This window comes from Charadrius vociferus, unplaced genomic scaffold (assembly GCF_000708025.1).
Source record: "Charadrius vociferus isolate BGI_N301 unplaced genomic scaffold, ASM70802v2 scaffold472, whole genome shotgun sequence".
Taxonomy (NCBI): domain Eukaryota; kingdom Metazoa; phylum Chordata; class Aves; order Charadriiformes; family Charadriidae; genus Charadrius; species Charadrius vociferus.
Genome location: NW_009647735.1, coordinates 8,269,708 through 8,293,241, shown reverse-complemented (window position 1 = coordinate 8,293,241; position 23,534 = coordinate 8,269,708). Strand labels below are relative to the sequence as shown.

Genomic DNA, 23,534 nt, shown 5'->3' with positions numbered 1-23,534 from the left:
CCCCGGGGCCCGTCCCTGGGGCCGGGGCGGTGGCTGGGGCTCGGGCGGGCAGCGGGGGTCGCGCAGGGACCGCCGCCCCCATCGCCGGGAACCGGCGTCTGCCGGCGGGGGGGAGCGCGAAGGTTTCCCGCAGGAAAGGTCCGTGTGTGCGTTCGTGTTTGTGCGTTCGTGTTTGTACGTGTGTGTCTCGCAAAGAGCCGGGCTCGAAGCATTCATAGTTCTGTCTTTGCTGATGATCCGCAAAAATGCCGTTTCCAACGTTGGAGAATAGTTGGTTTGTGGGTTTTTTTCTTTCAATTGGCCGCGATTCGTTTCACAACTGCGAAATCAACCTTAACAAAATGCAGGCGGACCAAATACAAACGCGAAGTCTTTTGCAATAACTTGACAGCACTTTTGTCGCACTCGAGGTGTTTGTTGGTGTTTCCGCATTACGGCTTTTTGGGAATAAACCTTTCCTATGCAGGATCGCCCCAGCTCAGCTCTGCCGGGTACTGCTCCCTCCACTTTAGTTCCTCGGGAGCATCACCGTGGGTTTGGGTTTTTAAGAGCAAAATAGAGTCTCGCCTACATTTCATAGTTGGTCGTTGAGCTGTTCTGCTAAATTGCTGCAGCGATGAGATTTTAATACCAAAAGTATAAGACTGAACATATATTTTATACAACAAAGCTACGAGAGTGGCCAAGCCTGTGAATAAAAGCAAATTTTCAGCTGAATGTAACGTTAAAGCACGGGCTGCAGAATTGTATAGATTAATCTAAAGCCTACCAGATTAAAACTTTTTATGCTAATTTATTGCTACAATGTATTGGTTTATTTATATATTTTGAATATTCCCACTTCTTTCTTTGTGCAGTTAGAAATCTGCAAGCTTAAGCACAATTACTTCTAATCAAACCTATTAAAAGGAAATGTCTAGAACTTCAGAGCGGCAATCAGGGGTGACACTACACATTTTTAATGGCTTATGGCTTTTGTAGGTACTAAAAGGTTTCATCAGGAAAAGACAGAATGCTTGCAGCTGTGTAGTCTTGTTGAATAAATTATATTTTTTTTTTACGTGATCTAAAGGACTCAGTATTTGCAAACTTAAGGCCCTGATGCTGTTCCCATAAACCTGTCATAAGTTTTTGTTACTGCAACAGGTAATAGGCGAAGATGTTCTGGCTAGCTTTGGTTTTCTCAGAGGAGACTGTATTTTTTGTAAGAACAAAAATGGCTCTTGTCTGCTCCTGAAGTCAGCTGTAAAACAGAACAAACAAACAAACAGAAATCCCAAAAGTTTCAGATATGGAAAAAAGCTAAGCGTATTCAGACCAGAACTGTAAATCCCAGTAATTATTCTCATTTTCTGTGCGAGCATACGTTATCCGCACATATATGCGGCTGGTAGCAATGCCTGACACCTGCCATTGCCTCTCCTTTAGCTGTGCAAAGGGCTGGGAAAGCTCCAGGAGTCTGATGAATTTTCTTCAAGCTTTGGCAGCTCTGGCTCTCAGGAGACGGAAGGTGATGGTGGCATTGCTGCTGTGATCAGAATTCGTCCTGAAATAAGCTGCTGTGCCTTTCCATCTGCCCTCTTCCTCGCGCTAGCCGGAGGAAACGGGGCTGCTCCGTGTCCCGGATGGGAAAACTGATCTCGGTGGAATAATTCTGCCCTTTCCCAATGCGCTCCCCCAAGTGTTGGGGCGGGTTGAGCCGGGTTTCCTGGGATGAGCAAGTTTCCTGGGATGAGCAAGACCTGCAGCGCTAGTTGATGTCAGTTTGAGGTGTTTGTGAAACTACTGCGTAAGGAGGGTACGTACTTTCCACAGCCAAATAGGTGGCAGTGCCTCAGTGATGATACCTGCAGATACCTTTAAGAAGCAGTCTCACCTTCTCACAGTGTACAGCAGAGGAGCCCTTTAAAAAAAAAAAAAAAATCATTTTCCTAGGGAATTACCAGTGGGTAATTTTTTTTCGCATTGGAGTCTGACCCACGCTTTCATTTTTCCCGGCAGTTTTCTGTTTTCTGCCATATTTCCCTTCTTTGTTTTCTAATACGACCTTCGAGCTGTGGGACTGGGGATGGAACGGGCTGTGACTCAGTGCGCGAGAGTAAGGAAGGGTCAGTGTGCAAAGGGATTTATCCCAGCAACCATCTCTGAGTCATGGCTCTTCCTCGGCTTCTCCCTTGCTTTTGGGGAGGTGAAAAAATGCACCGCCGAATTGCGCCAGCAGCAAATTACTGTTTGTCCCACACTGGTTTTGCTCACTGTGCCAGAGCGTAGCATTAAAAGTTTAATAGGTGAGTAATTGAAAAAGCATTGTGGTTTCTTTGTTGTTTTTTAACATTCTCGGTTTTGCCTGGATTGGGCTAAACTGTGGTTCTAACATACAGCTGTCGCTTGCAAGATGCAATCGCTTGTCTTTTTAAAGTTGTCTCTCTAAAACTGCATTGGTGGATATTTTTGGGGTAGAATAAAGTATTAATTGCTCTGCAAAATGTATGTACTATTTTTACTACAAATTCAGCAGGCGTGATGCAAACTTGCAGCAGAAAAGACCTGAAAAACGAGACTCATCTTCCCTCCAGGAGCAGCAGTTTCATTACCACCTCCGCCACATCATTGCATGCTGCGATTTCTTTAAAAAATTACCTTTCAATGATTTTTTTTTTGCATGTGTGTTTCCTATAATTACTTAAACGATTGATGGACTAGGATAACAGGAATAGTAGAAACAATTTAGTGGGCAGTAGCTTATCTGATAGCAAATGCAAGCTGACAAAGTTGAGAAGTCATTTGTGTTCTTTTCTGTTGGAGAGTTAAAAATCTATCGATATTACCAATGGTAAAACACGGACCAACAGGATTGTTCCACTGGTAACTTCTTTCTTATAGGAGCAAAAGTTCTTCCACCTCCATCCAACCTGGACTACTCGTTTATCCAAATCTGCACCCTGAACTGGACGTGGAACCCCCCAGAGAACGTCAGCAGTGGCTGTGACCTGGAGTATTCCAGCGACATCGTGATCAATGAGGTCCCTCTGGGGAAACCAGTGAGTGCATCGCCTCTTTAAACTCTGCTGCGCTCCAGTAAATGTCTGATTGCGATAAAACTGTCTGTGTGTAAGCTTATATACATATCTAAAGACAGTTTTAATATAGCCTTTAATTCTTGTCGGGGGATGAAAACCTCAAAACTGAGTCATACCAGCGTGTGGGATCTTCAGATCAGAAAAATCTGTCTGTCGCTCTCTGATAATTGAGCCGCTACCGATAACAGAAGTACTGTAATAATAATCACGTGAAAAGACTCATTTCAGTCTTTGCTTCTGCAGCTTTCTAGAAAAAATGAAATATGTACAGGGCAGTCTACATCCTTAAGGCTTAAATGGGAATGTGCAGAGGCTGATCTCCTTCGCTTTGAGCTCACGTCGAGAAAGAGGCGTCCACCTCTTAGTGGACCATGGTGTAGCTGTCGTTTGATGGCGTAGCATCTTTTGGAGGGATGCCAACTCTGACCATATTCCCACATTTACCCTGTCCCTGCGCTTACGGTTATTCACGGAGGTTGTGTTACGAGGACGACATGGAACATATTTGTTCCCTGGAGCAGAAATTGTAAAACTTCTTTGGTTTGGGCTTTTGTTTTTATTCCTGCGGTAGATGGTTTGCAGCCCAGATGTGATCCTTGGTGTGTGTTAACAGCTGTTGGGTCAGGACAGAGAGCGACATTGCCATGGCACTGAAGGGACAAATATTTTTACAATTATTGCCAGTAAGATAATACACTCTCAGGCCGTAATCCCAAACCATCGCAATTTGAAGCCTTGAATACGTACCAACTGTGGGGTCGGCAGCGCCGCTATTTTGGGTATGGTTAAAATTGATACGATGCCTCTTGAAACAGCCCTTTGTTGTTGAGCCCTGTTAGTTTTATGGCCTGATGTTTACAATGGCCTCTTCACGGTGGCTGCCGTCTCCTTTCTGACAGCTCCAGGATATCCTGGACGTGAAGCAAGGCTGCCGTTTCGCAGACAGCTGAGCTGATTTAATGGCTTAACGCTGCTAAAAGGGTGATGTTTCATTTTTTTGATGCTCCCCTTCTCTAACGTTCTTCGTCAGACCTTTAGATGAGCCACTCAGACTTGCTAACTCAGCAGTAACCAACCTGTTTACCTCTTTGATGGGTTCATTAAGGAATTAACAAGTTGAAGGTCTGCTCGGTTAACGAGCTGAATGAGTTTGTGGAAGGGTCTAGCAGATGTTAAGCTCAGGGGCAGTGAAGGAGCTGCAGGACAGCAGTTTCACGTGACGGGATGAACCAGACCGCGCAGCATCTCGCCGCATCTTTTTTGCAGTAGAGCTGGTAGAACCTAGTCTGCTCATTGCCTGTTTGATTTCATTGCCCTCTCATTAGTGCTAATTTTTATTTTATACATTTAAAAAAAAATTTTATACATAAGCAGTTACACCATTTTTTGGTCATAACAAAGATTTTTTTTTTTTTTTTTTGTCCTGTTTCCAGTTAAGTAAAAGGCATCCCCCCAGCCCAATAAAAGAAGCTCAAGAGAGCGTGTGAGAAAAGCCGCCTTCTCACACAAACACATCCTCTCTTCTGAAAATGGAAGCTCACAGACTGCTTGGGCCCCATGTGGTGTCACCGCATTTAATAACCATTTGTGGATTTGTGTTGATGCTTTATTTTTTTTCCTCCCTTTCCGTTCATCGCACGCTCGTGCGCGCACACAGAAAGGTGCGGATTAGAGCTGTAAACTCCTGTTTATATGGCTGCAGCACAAACCTGCACTTTTGCATTATCCCTCAAGACTCACAGCGGGACCGTCCCCCCCACCTTACAGTTTAGTTTCTGTGCGGCCGCTGCTCCTGTCTGCATCTCGCTGGGGTGAACGTGGTTTTCCTTTGGTGGGTTCTGAGTGCTCCCGATGAGGAAAGAGGGACGCTCAGCTCAGTGACGCTGAGGCTTCCCGCGTTGCCGGACACTCATTTCATTTGGCTTCGAGCTGCAGCCTTTTTTTAGGGGCTCTAATGTATCCTTACATTAACCGTAATTCCCACGTGTTTGGTGCAGTGTTGCCAAACATTCTGGTTTTCTCTTCTCCCCCCGCCCCCATCTAAACCCAGGAATGGAGTAAGAGTCGCTTCCGTGTGACGGATACGATCCTGAATGAGGAAATGCGTTTCAGAGTGAGAAGTGAATGCAAGTGCGCTAACGCCAGCGAGCCCAGCCGATGGGTGGAGACCGCGCTCCTGCCAAAAGGTAACGCGTGCGGCGGCCGCAGCCCAGGCAGACCTGCCTCCCCCTGTCCTCGCCCAGTCTAATGAAATGCCGTCGCCGCGAATCGGGGAGAAACGTGGAGAGATAGTGGGGGCGAGGGCCGGTTCGGTTGATGGAGTTTAAACAGGGCCATCGGACTACATTTAAACCCAACCGGAGTGTTCTGCCACGCAAAACCTTCCAGGCAAGCTTGTAAAATTTAACTGCGCTTCCAAGAGAGCGATGTGATTCCTGTCGTTCTCCTTGTCCCGGCCGTGGCTGTGAGATAAGAGAGGACTTGGGTTGGGTTAAGGCTGCCGGCTTCGTGGCGAACGTCGAAGCCAGTTTATTTTGTGTGTTTTTTCTGTATGAGCAATAGTCCTTAAAATAACCCTGCCTTTATAAATGTTGGAGGGCTAAATCTAGCAAATTGAACAACTTGTTGAATAAATAACTGACTTAATGAAATAATTATAGTAGGGCGCACTCTTTTTCAAAGGAGGCGACTGGGGCGTCCAAAGCTGCACAGAGCAAAACGAAGAGAGGAAAAAAAAAAGTTTTGTTTCCTGCCATGCAGAAATAAGGGGTCCGTAGCGAAATTGTTAGGAAGCAGACTTTGAGGAATAACGTATTCTGCCGGGTGCTGGCAGCTAGGAGGCACAGCGAGGAAACAGAGCCTCTTGCCCTGAGCGGTAAAAGTCTGTGCGACCCCGTAGCGTGACCCGTTGTGGATGAAAACTGCGTGTGGACGGGAGAATCCACGACCTCGTCAGGCTTGTGTGCGTCTGTCGAAAGGGTCTTCTGCAAAACCAGGGAAGCAGATTGTTAGGACAGCACGTACCCAACAGGTTGGGGCTTTTCAAAGTCTGCTTGCAGATGAAATATTTTTAAACGCTTCTCGGAATAGGAAAACCAGTCTCATTTTCCTATGCTCTTACACAGCTGCTACTTCAGGGAGAATGTAAGCTCGGAAGTAGAAGGTAGTTTGGGGTTTGCCATCAATAAAAACCTGGACTGTTGATAAAATTAACATGCATTTTATTTTTAGTTCGTGGAGATGTTGCTGCTTGTTACAATGAAAAAATATCTAATATGCTGTAATACGATAATACAGTATAAAGAACTTGTACCATACAATAATGCAAGATTGAATATGAGTCATAGAATCACAGACTGTTTTAGGTGGGAAGGGACCTTAAAGATCGTCCAGTTCCAACCCCCTGCCCTGGGCAGGGACACCTCCCACCAGACTTATCACACAAAAGACTTATTCTGCAATTGCCCTACCTGGGAAATACATTGACGTCTCTATCCACAATTGCGATGCCCTGTAATGTATGCCCTGTAATTTGGGGTCTCAATACATTGAAGAAGTTGAACGTCGAGAGGTGTATGAGTCTCAATTAAAAATTCAACTTCACCAATGTTGCTTTTGTGCATATTTAATATCTGTGGGTATTGCCATATTCAGACTACTGAGAAACTAATGTTCTATTTGGAGAAGATAACAAATGCTGACTATTTTTATCATTGATGGCTGTAATAACTGTAACAAAGCTAAGTGCTATCCCTATAACTGCTAGTTACTTTAAATCCTTTTTAAAGTATCTGGAGTTTAGTAGGACAAAATATTTTCCTGACTCGACACCTTGTCCTTAGCGTCAGGTAACTCTAAGTAGTAATTCAGACATGGTGCAAACTGAGATTCACTCTTGCAATCAGCGTGCATTTAGAAGTTACTAGAAGAAGATTTCAGCTGCTGCAAGCGATAAACAACCGGAATTCATGGTTTGCTGTGCTGAGACAGGCAGGGCGGGCCAGGAGGTAACCCGTCTTTGCCTTCCAGACACTTTCAGTTATGTAAAAAGGGATGTTTTACTGCTGGAATTTGGGGAGAAGGCTTTGCTGGCAAAATAAATCTCAAGAGAGCTTTCCAACTTGCCTCGCAGGTATTCCAGGTACTGCCGCTGTTGGTTTGAGCTGCGTTTGGCACAATTTGGAGTACATGGATTGTTCCTGGCGGCCCGGAGAGAACGCGAGCAGCGATACCAATTATACGTTGTTCTACTGGTTCGTATGAACTTTTTATTCCCAGCTCTAAAGTGCTTTAGTGCTAATCTTTAGTTTTATGTGACATGTTTTCCTTGTCTGCTTTCTGTTGCTTTGAACGGTCTTGGGGCATTGTGTACAAGTTAGCCTTGGGGCCCGTCCAACAGAGAGCTTGGCTGCTGGAGGGTCAAGAGGTTGTTGTTGCCGAGTCTTTTTTTGGGAAGTTGATAGAAGCTTTATGCGAAGCCCTGGCTGCTTCTGTAGCCCGTTTTAAAATAACTGCTGTTGCTTTCTAATTTTTTCTGATTGTGGCTTCAAAGAGGGAGGAATTAAGAGCTGAGCTAGACTGATATATTAATTGCTTTCTTTGCAGCCCAGCAAACATGGGCCATTTAAGTCAGAATCAATCACTAATGTACGTGTCCGCTCTTAAATCATTGGAAAATGGTATGAGAGCATTAATAACATTTAGCAGTAGTTTTGTTTGTATCTTCAAGGTCATAAATAACCGGTTCACCTTGAAAGTTATGGAGAACATCTTTTTATCATCATCCCTGCTTGCCAGCTGACTGCCATAAATAGCCTCTTGTTCCAAAGGAACAGAGTTGTGGTGTGAGCGAAAACTTGGCAGCGAGATCCGCGCGCGCTGATCTGTGCATACTTCTGTGTGTCGATGGGGCTTGTGAAATGCCAGATTGCATTAGCTTCTGTTAGAAATATTGAAGTTTGCTTTCTGAAAGCCCCTTGTTGTAGTTTTAAATCAGCTTTCTGTCTTGTCTGCTCTGACTAAATAAACTTTTTCCTCTTCCTCTCCGGTGGCAGTCTCGCAGGCGAACTGTTCCGACAGCAAACAGCAGAAAACTTGCTGCTTTAGTTCAGTGTGGGGAGGACTGTTCTCTCTCCAAGTTGCTACTCAAAGAAGTTTTTCTTTATTACAAGAACAGTGCCAATGAGGTGTTGAAGATCTGAATTTGTGGGTACATGGATACTTACTGGAATAATGCTTTAGGTTAGAGCTATGTTTTCAACTTACCCCTTAGTTTTAGTGAAAGATGTGGAGGCGGTGACAGCAAAGTGTTTTGATTCATGCTGCTTAGGAAGAAAAAGACTTTTTTTTTTTCTTTTAAGTTTTAAAGCTGAAAACTAAGGGAGCACTTGACTTTTGGACTAAAGATACATTTTTCCATAATGCAGGTGAGGTGGGGTTTTATGTTTTGTTTTTGTTTTTCAGAAATGAGCGAACAATTACCTGAAAAATTACAGTTCCATTCTATATTCTTCTTCACTGATATTTTCCTCTAAAAACCTCTCTTTTCATCCAAAGTGAATGTGAATCCAGTGGGCGCACAGTGGGCTGAAAGGCAGGTTTATGAGAGCAGCTGGATACGTCGCGGGGCGCAGGCTGCTCTGGGTGCCCCCGTCCTCACCAGCCCCGGGGAGGGGAGAAGGGGGGATCAAAACGGGGTCTGGGCGTGAAAACGGGACAGACGGTTTTGGCTTCTCCAGCCCCTATCCAGGGAGATGTGAAGTAGGGGAGTGTCACTCTTATTGTGCTCCTAAACGAAGCTCTGATTTGCTCCATATAATTTAAAAAAAAAATTAAAAAAAAAAGAAAAAGAAAAAAACATTTCCCAATTTTCTATGGGGGAAAAGCTACTGGCGTATTTTCATTGGAATTTGGGGAACGATGAGAAGCAAGGAAGAAGGTTGTCATAGCTTCTCTGTTACTGACAATTTTGGACAGCAAATGCAGGCAATGATAGGTGAAACTTGACCGTCTCGAGCAGGAGCTGCGGTACCTGAGGCGCTGCTGAAGGAGACCGATCAGCTCATTCTGCCAGAGAAGTGAAATTCTGTTGATGAGAAGTGATCCAAATTAGTTTGCTTTCTAATTACGTGTGTTGTTTTTTTTTTTTTCTTGAAATTGTTTTCCCATGTGGAAAATGTGAACCAAAGCTGAAAGCAGCCATTGTCTTTGATGCCTGGGTATAAAGCAAACCTGCCTCTTTTTCTGCTCCTTGGCGCTCTTTACACAAATAATACTCTCTCTAAAGCTTGAGATAAGTGAGAAGCTTCTTACTTTGCTTAGCTTTACTTTTATGTATGCTATGGCACAGCTTTAATGCAAGATCACTCTTCAGAATTTGTAACGCAGGTTTTAAAAACAAGCTTGCCTCTTGCTGTCCTGTTCTTTTGAAATTTTAAATAAATATATTAAATTCCCATAGGTTTGATGGTTTGAAAAACCACAAGAAGTGCAACAACTATTCTATGGACCGCGGAAGATGTATTTTCAATCTCAGCTTCCCCAACGTCACCAATACGTACCCAGCTATAAGTATTTTGATTAGAGATGATTCTGAAGAAATTAGGCCTGTGTGTGCCAGTAAAAATCCGACCACCCTTGGTAAGTTTAACACTGCGCTACGAAAAATGTAAAGAAAGAAGTTTGCTAGTATGTCATCGTGTTTGAGAAGCTTGCAACTCATAAGCTGTTGATGAGACAACGTGGTTAGATATTCTCTTCTTCTGTTGATCTTCGATTTAGGAATTGTGTAGACAGGGTTTGTTTTTTGAGGGGTGGATGTTTGGGTTTTGTTTGTTTGTCTTTTATTTTACACTGAATTTTACTCTTACTCTTTTATTGCTCTTATTATCTCTTTACTTTTTGGTGCTTTTTTCCTCTTTCCGTTCCTAAACTGGTATAAGTGTAAAATTCTGCAGTACAGAACTTCTAACCACTTTTGGAATCAGCGAAGTATAATTTTTAACTAATTCTTCCGTTTTGCATTTCAGTAAGACCTGCTACGCCAAGAAGACTCACACTGTCAAAGGTCAATGATGAGATATACGTAGAATGGAGTGAATCAGACACCTTTCCAGAAAATTGTTTATCTTATGAAGTTAAATGTCGCAATGGTGATACCACTCAGATAATTCAAGTAATTTTTCATTACTTAACTGATATTTTTTTTTCCCCTATGTGTCTTTTATTATTCGTGTTGATATTCACAGTAACTCAAATATTTGCTGTTTAAAGATGCAAAATTATATATGCTGCGTGTGAACGGGTCTGGTGCACTAGCTGGAAGCGTTGTGTGGACATAAGATTATTCTCCCATACGGTAATAGGGTCTGTACAACACAATTCATACTGCTCTGCTGAATCCTTGCCATCGTGTGTTATTGCAAAGCAGTAACGTGTGAAAACAGTCTGGTAAAGAAGTATATACTAAACTAAACAACGCTTATCAGGAAATAGACTGCAGTGCATGTACCTGTTTGCTTCCCAGTGATACGGGACTTTGGTCTGGTGGTGTCGGGTTTTCCTGCTGGCGGCCGGCGCTCGGTCAGATGATTGCCTTGTTATTGAACAGCATGATTTGATTACTGTAAAGCAAAATTAGTGGCTGGTGCACACAAGAACACGGAATGTTATGCAGAAAAGCAAGGGGATAAAAAGACTGAGGATGCGGGGGAAGAAAAAGGCGTGCGGTCTTAGACGCACCGATTTTAATGTACGTACAGAAATCATTGACTTCAATGTCTGGATGTACTCACGTCTGCATCTGCATAGCCAAACCGACCGCACTGTTTGATCAGAATGGTAAACAGTGTGATAAATTTAAGAGTGAGGTGGCACTCTTCTCCTGTGGAGAAGCTGTTTGTCCTACCCCAAATTTAGCAAACTGGAATAATATCAACATACCTCAGAAAACTGGCATTTTGGATCAAGAATAAGTGGGGTTTGATCCCAGCTAGCATGCTCGTGGGCCTCCGCAGAGGCATCACAGAAGACTTGTGTGCGGTCGAAGTTGGCCCAGCGTTGCTGCCCTGACAGAGAGGGGAAGGCAGCATAAATCACAGATGTTCCTCAAAAAGAAAAAAAAAAAGAAAAGGCGCTGTTCCAGACACTGAGTGTGGGGTTAATCATTGGTGCCAAACGCTGCGTGATAGATGTAGCAGTGAATAACATTAAATCTTAGCTTTGGAATCTCTATTTAGGCAGCCTTCGCTGGTTCAATGCTACCGTGTCCTATTTTCATGAAGTTTAGTGTTCACAAAAAGATCTTCTGTCTAAACATTCAGAATACATTAACTGCACAATGAAAATGGGCTCATAAATGACTGAGAATACGCTGGCAATTGAACAGATTACCTTTTCTTTTCACCTTAGGTTGAAAATAATTATACGTCAATTCCTAGCGTTGATCCTAATAGCAAGTACACCTTCCAAGTGAGAGCGAAACCAAAGCCCGAGTGTTACAGCAGCAAACTCTCCAGCGACTGGAGCGAAGAGAAGAGTATCGGTGAGAACAATCATGCCTGCAATTTGTTGTGCTTTATTCTTCATCTGTAAGACGCTCTGTCTGCCAAGTAAATGGGAGTTGAAGACTCTCTTCCTATGTAATCTTAGGCGAAAAGAGGGCGGGAGAGTTCCAGTCCTTCACCAGTGCCATCAATTAGCGTAGCGTACGGCTGTGGATGTTGATGGGGTTACCGCTGGTGTAGCTGTGCGATAACCCCTTTCCGGGGCTGTCAGTTTTTCAGCCCTGAGCCTTGCTGGTGCTCAATTTTCTTGCCAAATGTATCTACGTTATAATATCATGCTTTGGAAAATGACCCTCCTGAAGTGCTAATGTATTTGAAATACATTCAGTCTACAAACAAATTAGAGTTAATTAATTTGTTGTCATTATTCCTAAAAAGCCTCGCAAAACATCCCTAAGTTTCTACAACCTTTGTTTTCCAGGTGAGAAGGCGGACTCTACATTCTATCTTGTTTTAATAGTCACCATTCCATTAATAGTAGCAGTATCTACGATAATCCTACTAGTTTATCTAAAAAGGTAAATAACGATCTCCCTTTATTTACAATGCACTAATTCCGATTGGTCTTTGACTCGCGTTATAATTCGCGTCTCTTCCAGGTAACCGTGCATGATGTGGCTGTTTTATCCCCAACACGCACTGCGTAACAAAACCAGCAGCACCACTGTGCCTGGGTCATTAGAATTAGGTTTATAGACTACATACACGCTCTGGCCACACTTGGGTGACATCGCTTATGAAGTCCAAATTCAAAATTAAGCTTATATTTGACCAGTTTTTTTAAAAAAGCCTCTTTTTGCTGCTGTCTTTGTCGCCAGGGAAAGTTACTTAGAATCTGTCTGTGTGAATATTCCCATTTCCTTTGGGTTTGGGGTGTAAAAATGAGAATTGGGCTACAGTTGCAGAGAATGAAAGCTTGGCCGGTGATGTCAAAGCTGACTCCACAAGTTTTCTTGACCTCACCCAAGTATGACATTGAAATGGTGATTTTTAAATGAATACATCTTTCATCTAAAGGTTTTCTTTTTAATTTTCTGAAGGCTGAAGATACTGATTCTTCCACCAATTCCAGACCCTAGAGAAATTCTGAAGCGCATGTTTGGAGAGCAGAATGAGGATTCCCAGGTTAGTAAGAAGCTGTTGGGCCAATGAATCTATTGGACCAGAATCTATAGGCTTCCAATTTTCTTTTTCCTAATACCTATGTGTACCTTAAAACTTACTGTACATAATTAAGTATATCATATAAAGATTAAGTATTTACAATAATAAGACTTGTTCAGAAACAATTACCCAAAACTGAGAGGGATTTTTCCCCCCCTCAAATTGCATATACTTTTCTCGATACATTAGTAAAATTGCATTATTCTGTTATTTCCCACACTGCTAGTCCCTTAAATGTGTTTTGGGTTGGTTTGGGTGTTGGGTTTGTTGGGTTTTGTTGAGGCCTTTTTTGGGTTGAGTTGGTCTGAGTTTTTTTTGCAACTGCATTAAACTACTCCTGACCTTTAGGTCTTTCTCTGCTCGTTGCTCATATTTATGATGCTGAATAAAGCTATTCACATTTGACTTCCAGAAACTCATATTTGTACCTCTTTCACATTTATCACAGTCAGCGAGCTATGAAGTAAATGAAGACACTTAGCTTCTCATTGGCAAAAAGACAAAACAAACTAGAGCTGCTTCAAGCTTTGGTTGATGAAACACTTGCTATGGGCCCTTATTTCAGGAAAAATAAATGTAATACTGATTATGGAAACTGTTCTTTCTAAACAAATCTAACTGAGTAGCTCTTTGTAAAAATCCGAAGGGAAGTACACTGACAAGCCCCAATTCAAACCTCGACCTGAGGCAATGGATGTTGTTCTCTGAACACAGTCCTTGTATGGAAGGGACCTTCTGACTCACTGCGGCATCTCAAAATTGATGCCACCTGTGAAACATTTGTAGAGGGTAATGACTATGGGGGTGTCTGGTGCTGCTCGCGCGTTGGATGTTCTCAGTTGAACACAAGTCGCAGGAAACTTTTTGAAAAGAAGTCTCCTTTTGTGGCCTCCCAATCGCAAAAGGAGTCCAAGTCCAAAATCCAGTATTCCCTTTTTCCGTGGGAGTATTCTGACTTCACCTAATAATAAACCAGAACTATGTGGAAAACAGGGATCTGGCCTCCGAGTTTACTACCTTTTGCATAAATATTTTTGGCATTTGTTGGTCACTGGGGGACTAAGATGGGACTCTTGGCTGTGAGGATCTTGAGTATGGTAGCTGTTACACTGTCGCGCTTTGACCTGTGCTTTGTCGCTGCCCCAAGTAATGCTTTGTTCTCACCTCTGAGTTTCATTTTGATCTTCTCTACACGTACACGCTCAGAGTCTCAGTGAAAACTCTACTAAGCATGTGCATCCTCACTTCTCCATCCTCCTGCCTGAGCGTCCCCCATCTGCTGTAGTTGGAAGCACTCTTACAATGGGCACCAACCTTCAGTCCTTCTTTGTCTCCAGAGAGGACAACTCTTCTGTCAACCAGGCTTAACCTTGTCCCTAATAAGCACAATTTATTGCCCAGCTACCTTGGCTTTTTCACCATAATATAGGCTATACGTTGTGAAATGGGGCTGTCCTATTGGGCTGAAAAACAGCACTCGCTGTGAAGAAGCACTGTTAAAAATGTTGTTCTTCTCTTTCAGAGCTGTGCAAAGGATGATTCTGCGAATGCTTACGACAGGTTAATTAAGGAAGAAGAAATTCATTCTTTAATTTTAACAGAAACGCCAGAGTATGCTAATTCTGAAACGGAAAACCGATAAACTCTGTTTTACCAGTGAAAGAGGAGGAAACTTTGATTCCTGCTCCCGTACAATGTAGATGTGAAGAAGCCTGCCAGACATTCACCAACTCTCACCTTCCTGAGTCTCTTCTGAGCCTTACTTCTGTGATGCTCAGAAGATGCACGGCTAGCAGTGGCCATTCCTCCATCTCTGCTAGAAATACTCCTCTCGGATCATTCGAGAGGAGCGTGTACGTCCCTTCCCTCTGCCTGCGCTGCAGCATCTCTCGCTCTGACTCCAGCCAGCTCTGCCCTGTTGTCATTTGCACTTGTGTTTGTGCCTCGCGTTAGACTGCAGATGGTTTTTGGGTTTTTTTCGGAGCAAGCACTGTGACTTCTCTGAAGCATTGGGCTCGATTTTGCAGCAGGTGAGATGAGGTTTGTTGACAGCAGATGGCTCGTCATTGCCACGATGTGCAACCACTGCCGGAGCGTGGACCGTTTGTGGATGGCGTGTTCCACGTGCTCCGGGGCAGGGCGCTCTCCAGACGGCATGGATGGACTCACCTTCTTACGCTACCGCTTGATGTGCGTCAGCTGTGGCCTGGTCAAACCCCATGAAACAGGGTTGTTTTTTCTTTAAAAGCATGTATGAAAAGCCGCTCTGCTTTCCAGTTGGTATTCAGACTATTCATAGAAAAGGCTTAGTTTTTTATCCTTTCAAGTGCCTGTCTTCAGATGCCATGCCTTCATGGACTTCTTGGGTTAATTATACTTTGTTTAAAAAGATAAATAGAATTTTTTTTACCTGTGTTGTGCAGTGGCAGATAACTGTATTGAGTCTTACCAGACTGTGATTCAATTTTGGCCATATTGGCCTGAAAACACCTTGATTTTTGGAAGCTACGTCATCCTGAGTCTGTCCAGCAAAATTACCGGGATGGACGCGTGAGTCTAAGGAGCTGTGGTCAAATTGATTAGCGAGTGCTAAGCCACTGCAACCAAATTAATTCAGAGACGTCAAGACCCATCCTTAAGGATGCTGAGCTGATGGATTTGGGGGAAGAGGGGATGACAACCTTGGCCTGCTTTCTAAGGGATAAGCTTTTTTCTTTCTATAGTGATGAGGCTGTGATTTGAGCTTCCCCTCTAGGAGCTTACCAATTTAAAGCAAGGTGCTGATTTGAGTTTTTTTTTAAATTTACTTTTTCCTTTTTTTTTTTTTTGTAAATCATTAATTGATCTGTGTGGGTTTGGATGGCTTTATTTTCAGGTTGCTTTACCCAGCAAAGCTCAGCAGATGTTTTGAAGCACAACTGTGACATTTATGCTCGCAATTCTGCGCTGCGAGGGTGTAAACCGCAGCACCTTGGCTGTGCTGGAGGCAGAAAGTAATGTAATGGGGAGAAAGAGATGCGTGCAAGCTGGTTATGCTTAGTGTTCAGGAATTTCTCGCTCCTCCCAGCGAAGCGCCGACACGTTAATCATTGATACGGTCAGCCTTATCAGACTGGGAAGAGATCTCCTCAGCAGTTTGCTGGAGGCACACTGTGTAGCCACTAACCTTGTAAAGTTCAGCCCTTCCGCAAACTCCATTCAGTCAAAAATCTCAAATGAAATGCTTCATTTTGAGAACATACTGTTCTGCAAGAAGTAGAACTAAGGGAGCTTGCTTTTTAGCTACAAATTCACATCCTTTACCCTCTTATGTATTCCCTCCCTCTCAATAAATCCAATTCTTGCCCCAGTCCCCACTGAGCCTTTCAAACACACAATTGCTGCCAGATCTCTTATCTACCTCATTACTGGTGGTAGAAAGAGAAGGAGAAATGTAGCAGAACTAGCAGACCCCGTATCAGCTTAAATCTTTCACTTGGAATCAGGCTGAAAAAAAAAAAAAGGCATTATAAACATTGGTTAATGAGACAAAATGAGAATAAAGCCTCAGGGATTTCAGTGAGATAAAACAAAGCTCAGGTTATACAAAGTCAGCTACCAGCACTGTCTGATATTCCAGAGGTAAAGGAATAGCGTGGGGGAAAGGGTAATTAAAGTCCTGTGCCAACTTCAGTCCCTCTCCCCCACAACCTTTATGTCATTATAGCGATAGAAATACTTCTCAAATCTACCTCATCTAGAACATTGCTCTTCACAGACCACTAGACAAACAGAAATGGGTGATTTCAGGATAAGTAAGCATAACAATGGAGTATAAAGTTTTTTGGCTTTTGGTATAGCAATCTAGGAAGATGATCCTTGGTACTTTACCCTAAATTCTTTTGACTTTTGTTTTGGTGTAAAACCAAAGCTTATTTGTTTGAAAACCAAACCAAACAAAACCCAAATGCATAAAACTAAAGGAGTGGAAAAAGCAGACAGAAGGTGTTAGGCCAAAAGAAGACTTAAATGCAGAGGATGGTTTAGATCGCTATATAGAAATGGTTTGGGTAATTCTTTGTTTCGCAAATAATAGTAATTGACACACTTCCTAATGGATGGATTTGTTGAGCCTGTGTTTTGGCATGTAAAGTAAGTGTCTGAGTATATTTTCGTCATTAAGTGTCTTGTTCATGGTTAGGGGTTTTTCAGCTTGAAATTTGCCAAGTTTTGCTATCATTTGTGTGTTCTTTACAGTTACTTGATCTGTAAGTTTGTTTAAAGAATGAATAAATACGTCTGAATGTTTTTCAATATAATTGGGTGGCATTTCGTTCTTGGGTTGAGAAGATAAACTGAGACAGAAGAGATGGCAGTGGCTTAATGAGAAACTGTGTTTGAGGCGCGCAGAACCCCAAGAAGAAAAACTGAGTGTTGCTTCGCCCTCTTCCCTTTCATGAGTGAACTCAGCCCACGCGATCGGTGGGGAATGCTACATGTTTTATTCCCTAACGCTATAGAGAGTTAATAAATTCTCAAATTGGAATTTGACTGAGGTGGCTGCAGCCTTATCAAACGTAGCTCCGATAGCTTATGTCTTTGTTAGATGCTGAAGTCACTGAAAATGCCACATTGCTGAACTGATGAAAGCCATTACCCAGTTGCTTAGACTCAAACGTCTTCAAGTGCCAAATAAACACATTAGCAGTGGCTTCTTTGAAAGATTCAGGGAAAGCATGCTTTGTTCCCTCCAGGTCAGCGAGCACATCATTCACAATTAAGGAATAAACAGTGACATTAAAAACGCAAGTCTATTTGGATTTTTTTTTTTTCAATTCTGCAGTTTTTGTAGCAATAATGATTTTAACCACACTCATAAGCGACCTTTTCATATTTTAATACATTATGTTAAATTATTTATGTTGTCTGTATTTGGCATGCTAGAAAAATTAAACACTATTTCTTCTTTTTTTTAACTTTTAATTTATTTCAACTAAGGAATGTCATGACATAGTTGGATAGCTTTAAAGGAGTTGCTAGATGAACACACCATATTGTAAGCTGATGCTCGCTAGGTAGAACTATTCACAGATTGGGTATTTCCATTCACTGGAAAGTATGCAATAAACTTAGTTCTGAATTGCAACTTCAAATATTCAGAATTTCCCCTGAAAGGGAAATGTTAACTTTTTTTTTTTTTTTCATTTTAAAAAAAGAAGAAACTTTCAGTTTTGGAGGGTTTTCCCCTCACCCAAGCAAGAGTGGGAGGTAGGTGAGTGGAAACCCAGGTACGGTCAGGGTGCTGCAGGAACCTTCTCACCACAGCACCGTGGTGGGGCAGCGGCTGAGCCCGTCGGGTCCAGGAATGGGCCCGGTGGGGCTGGAGAAGCAGATCTGCCCGGGTTATTGAAGGTGCCTCAAGATGATTCCCCAGTACTTCGGTTTTACTCAAAAGTTGCACAAACCGTTTCATGGCAGCAAGTGCCGCAGGTTGCTTGGCCAGCTGCAGAAATGTGGCTTCTAGATACCGCTTCAAATCCAAATGCAAAACCAGATTAAAATCTCTCTGTTTGGATGAGCTTCCTGCCAGCGCTGGTGAATCACGGTGAAAGTAGGAGACTTGCGATCGCCGTGATGTAACCGAATCCACGCCATCACCACAGCAAAGCAGTACAGGTTTGGGTGGGAGGCACAGGAGAGAGACAAACTTGCTTTCAGGTCCGGAAACTCTGCCTCAGCTTTGTAGCGCGTAAGAGCCTGAAAGCTTCTTGATGACTTTTGGGTTGTTGGGTTTTTTTTTTCTTGCTCTCTTCTCCAACTATGTTGGTTAGGTTAATGAAATCCTTTCTCTTTGCTTGTAAACCTCGTGTTGTTTATCGCTGAAGTATCCCTTCTACAGCTGTGCTCTGATTATTGCCAAGTAGTCTTCTGAAGGTAATAACTCAGCAGGGAAAGACGATCGCTGCTGTCACCGCAAAGCTGTAAACCAGCCAGTGTATTCTAGTAACGCTCTGCTCCTTGTTTTCCTTTTGCCAAAGTACTGCAATTATTTTGATGACTCTTGCACAAAGCATCTCTAAAGAGATGCTTTCCAGTTAACCAGTACTTCCAGTAATCATACTCTTAGCTTATTACATTGAAGCTTTCCTCTATTTAAGTTGGCTCAGACTGCTAAAATGGGCTTGGTTAAGAGCAGGATGAGATTGAAAGCTGAGTGGGAAAGAGGTTTTGTTAAGCTCAGACGCTGTCACTTCTTGGAACCTGGGCAAAATTTACTAAGCTAGATCAAAAGTTAGGAGCAGCTTGAACCGGGAGTTAACCTCATGTCTTGCTTCAAAAGTAGAGCTGGCCCAACATCTTCTGTGTTAAAAAAACCCCAACAAACCCAAACAACTGAATATGTGCTTCATACTGGGAACAAAGGGGTGTGTGCAATGGGCATCCTCTCCTGGCGCTCTAACGAAAGATCGGTTAGATCCCCTGCTACCCGCAATTGCTGTCTCGGAGGCCTCCGCACGTGTACAGCGCCATTCTGTAACGTCTGAAATGCCAGAAACGAGGTGCATTTAAGGCACTTAGCTATGTCATTGCTGCTTCTCCTCAACCTGTTTTAACGTAGTGAGTTGAAACAAAATCCACTGGGGTTTTTTTTTGACAATGGTGGTGAGAGCACCAAAATAAGCTTGTGCCTGTCTGGTTTGCCTGATGGAGCTTTTCTCCCTCCTGCACTTCAAAGCCTCTCTGCGTCACTAGTTTCCTTTCTTCACGCAAAATGTCAGTGTAGACACTTCAGAAATGCCAGCGGAGTACTCTTAAAAGGTCTGAAACCGCTCGGTCCTTCAAATGTCGAAGTTGGCCAAAAGGGAAGTTATTCAGGGGCGGGCTAGTTAGTTTTAACTTCAGGTCCTGTTGTGTTCTGGGAGAATATTCAGCTGTGGATAACCCTGAGTGGAGCAGCAGGTACTAAGGTAGAGCCTTTAGTTGATGTGTCTCCACAGCTGATTTTCATAGGGCTTTTATTGCATTCAAGGCTTTGTGGCTTGTTTTCCTAGGAGGAACTAAAGGCAGAAAACTTGGTAACAGACCAGTGAGAGAGAAGGGAACGTGCCTCTCTGCATGTGGGACCTGCAGGGCTGGGTTTGAGCTTGGATTGCGGCAAAGATCCCACAGCCTTGGAAACACCGGGCCATTTTTATTACTTGTGCAATGTGATTTTTTTGTTTGTTTCGGGGATGTATGTAAAATGGTATTGATCACCCGTTCGTTAGAGCTTGGGCAGGGCTGGAAGAGTTGTCAGGACACCATCTGCCCCATGTTCTGCTGAGCAGCGCCAGGACAGAGCGCTCTCGCTGGTCCAACCGCTCAAAATTCCCTCCTGAAAGTGTTTCCCAAATGTTCTTGTCCTGAAGTATTCTACTTCAGGAGAATGCTCCCCTAGTAACTGAGCTAAATTGATTTTGCTGCAATTTAAGTTGCCTTCTCCTCCTTCCTCCCCTCATCACGGACCCTGCTTGTTTCGCATCTGCTTTGGGCTCTGACCCCGCTGTGTCGGCTCTGCTCTTTTCTGCTTTGGAAAAAAATTAAAAAGCCGGAATCTTTCACCCTCATCTCCTAAGTTACGTTTGCTAAATCATTCCTCATTCTTGTGGTGCTTATCTAGAGTTGAGTGTGTCACTATCAAAGCCAGACCGCCGCGTCCCCAAGCCAGCACAACCATTACCTTATTTGTCTCTCAGTCCTCCTTCCCCGAGTTCATCCTGAGCGAGCGGCTTCTCTTTCTTTCTGTGGCAACGGGTCGCTGCATAGCTGCTCCTCATTTTGTGGCTTTCTACGGTTTCTGAGCTTTTTAGCGATGCTGCTGCCCCGTCAGTCGCTCCTTACTGCAAAATCGCTTTCTCCTGCCTAGGAGGAGTGCTTTTAACAATTTTATTCAATTGCATTTTTGTTGCTCGTGGCGCTGTGCCATTTGGAAAATGGCTGTAATTTTTTTACATACTCTTAATTGTGTCCCTGGACATCTTTCGAACCATTCCTCCTTTGATATAATCCACAGAGTGCCTTCTTTTACGTGATCAAATTGTTTAAAATGCTGAATGAAGCTGCTAACCTGACAGATTCCTGCGGAACGGCAGCGCTCGCTGTCCTCCTGGGTGGTCAAGTGCTCGTTAAGAGGGGTTGGTTGGGGTTTTTTCCCAGCTATCTGCATCCCCATCTCAGCAATTAACTGTTGTATTTCCTCAAGCTGATGAGGAGGATGTGGCCTCCCACGTTAGGCCCATCGTGGAGGGAAACTGGATTGGTTTGGCACAAACTGGTCTTGATGGCTGGTAAACGACGCCAAGGCGGCATGAAAAAAACAGTTGTTTACTTTGTTCCAGAATTCCTCTAGGGATAAAAGTTGGACAAACGGACCGATAATTTCTTGGATGCTTCCTTTTTGAAGAGAACCATGATGTTTGTCCTTCAGTTTTGAACGACTTCTTCTGTTTGCCTCAGAGAAAACTGCCCATGGTTCGGGTTGCATCAGCGTTGCGCTTGTTAGGTGCTGCAGCATTAATAAGGCCCTGCCCACCTGAAGACATCCACTTCATCTGAATGTTCTCCAGCCTGTTTGTCTGCATGTCAGTTTATTTGCTCGTTAAAGTTAATTCGCTCTGGTTATAGATAATCCTTTATGGTAAAGGCTAAAACAAAAGGCAAATCCAGTGCACCGAGCTTCGCCGCAGCCGCCTTTCCGCAGGTCCTGAGCAAAAATCCCACAGCCTCGGAAACACCGGGCCATTTTTATTAGGTGTGTAACGTGATTATTTATTTTTGTTTGTTTGTTTGCTTCTGGAATGTATGCAAAATGGTATTGATGATGTGTCTATTAGAGCTTGGGCAGGGCTGGAAGAGTTGTCAGGGCACCGCCTGCCCCATGTTCTCCTGCTGAGCAGCGCTTCATCCTCCTGTAGTTGGTAGGGTATCCAAAGGCCCTTTTTCTGGCTGTTTTGTGCCCCGTTAATCAGGCCCTGGCGTAGCCCGTTGCTTTCAGGCCCTGGGTCAGGCTGGAAGCCGTGGTTCAGAGCCCCGTCCCCGGCGCGGGCAGAGGACGGGCACGCTCGGAGCGAACAAAAGGCATCAGCGCTCGCCGAGCGAGTGACCACGAATTCCAGCGTACACAAAACAGGCTTCATTGTCAACCGCCTGCCAAGCCTGGCGTTTCCTCCTGCTCTCCTGGCCTCACTACTGCACCAAATATGGTACAAGTGCCCGGTGGGAACGCGGGGAGGCAGAGCTCTGCCGGCGCGCGCGTCAGCACGCTCCGACCTGCAGCTTTTCCCTCCTCACAGCACCCTCGAAGGGGGTTCGGTGTCCCTCCGAAATTGTTCCCTGGCTTGGTTTCTTTACACGCCACGTATTCTTGCACATCGCCAATCGTAATTTAAAAAAAAAAAAAAAAAGAAGTTTACAAACCGTTTGAAAGTGCACACAGTGCAATTTTTTGCTCTTGAAGTAGAATAAAAATGTGAAGTGTACTCTGAAAAACAGCAGTCAGAAAGTTCAGGGCTCTGTGGCGCTCATGGAAGATGCGCTGTGAGTAGTAAGAGATTTTCAACTTGCCAGGGCCCAGCTTCGTTGTACTGGGCTGTAAATGGTCTTATTTACACCTGCAGCCCTGTATGTTACAGGTAAGTGGGGAAGCTGCGTAGCATCTTCTTAATGCACGTGGGGTTTGTGCTATTCTTTTCTTTTGCACAAAGACTTCCAGAACTGCGAATTTACCATCACAAGGGGGTGGTCCGTGCAGATTTGTGGGTGTTAGTAACACCGGGGTTAGAGCGGACGTCCCTCCCAGGGCGACGGAGGTGTAGTTTACGCAACCCGGAGCTGATTCAGCTGTTGTACAGCTTTGCTTCCTCTTGAGGAAATGCAACACCCTGCCTGGGATTGGGAAATGTAATTTTTTTAATATTTTTTTTTTTTAAGCACAATTAGGAAGAGGAAGCAGTGGAGAGCTTTGTTGCTAGCGCAGAGCAGACCTTCGCCGAGCTATTTTCCCTCCTCCTCCTGTAATAGGATCGGAGCATCTTCCCGAATGATCTGGAATATGACCATGATTCTTCATATTTCAATAACAGACGTGACAGACCGAAGGCATTTTCTGCATGATTTTATAAACGTGCTTCTGCTTATATTGTCCTTCCCCTACATTTACCTCCTGACTTGTTGCCATGTTTCCACTTTTATTCTTCGCTAGGTCAGATGAGCAAAATAAGCTTGCAAAAAAAAAGTGTTTTCTTCAGCATGCATAGATGATGACGCAAGGACAGACTTGTTAACAGACCCTCCTACCAAGGCCCCTGCCGCTGTTATAAATGAGTTGTGTGCGGCCTCTACAGGAATTGGTACAGAATTAATGCTTTTATTATACTGCTGTTAGGAGATGCCTCTGAGTGAGTGATAAAGAGACAATTAAGGAAGCTGTTGAGTGTAAGCTAAAATGATGCATTTTATTTTGTAGTCCTGTTTTGAATCCCAAGTAGCACGAGTAAAACCTTCCATTGGGGGGGGATAAATAATTATCTGTTTTTAAGTCTAAATCCAGATAAAACTGGAAGCACGGAATCCAAAGTGAGTGATCAGGATTGATGCGAGACAGATACAGGTGGGTCATGTTGTATTGATTTTTGTTCTCTTCTCTTCTCTTCTCTTCTCTTCTCTTCTCTTCTCTTCTCTTCTCTTCTCTTTTCTTTTCTTTTCTTTT

The 23,534-nt window shown here is 43.7% G+C and overlaps 1 protein-coding gene across 1 annotated transcript; it reads left to right on the top strand.

Annotated features, from left to right (window-relative positions):
• The first annotated feature begins 2,894 nt into the window (after positions 1-2,894).
• IL13RA1 (interleukin 13 receptor, alpha 1) lies at positions 2,895-14,450 on the top strand. The gene is made up of 9 exons (XM_009881726.1): positions 2,895-3,041; positions 5,131-5,266; positions 7,213-7,333; positions 9,541-9,719; positions 10,109-10,254; positions 11,490-11,622; positions 12,066-12,162; positions 12,685-12,769; positions 14,331-14,450. Exons 2-9 carry the CDS (start codon positions 5,182-5,184, stop codon positions 14,448-14,450), a joined length of 966 nt encoding a protein of 321 aa, XP_009880028.1. The 5' UTR covers positions 2,895-3,041; positions 5,131-5,181.
• The last annotated feature ends 9,084 nt before the right edge of the window (positions 14,451-23,534 follow it).

Excerpts from the sequence above, each read along its gene's own strand:
- IL13RA1 (XM_009881726.1), top strand. The coding sequence starts at position 5,182 with ATGCGTTTCAGAGTGAGAAGTGAATGCAAGTGCGCTAACGCCAGCGAG. Across the intron at positions 7,334-9,540 it reads AATTATACGTTGTTCTACTG|GTTTGATGGTTTGAAAAACC; the intron begins GTTCGTATGAAC and ends AAATTCCCATAG. Across the intron at positions 10,255-11,489 it reads ATACCACTCAGATAATTCAA|GTTGAAAATAATTATACGTC; the intron begins GTAATTTTTCAT and ends TTTTCACCTTAG.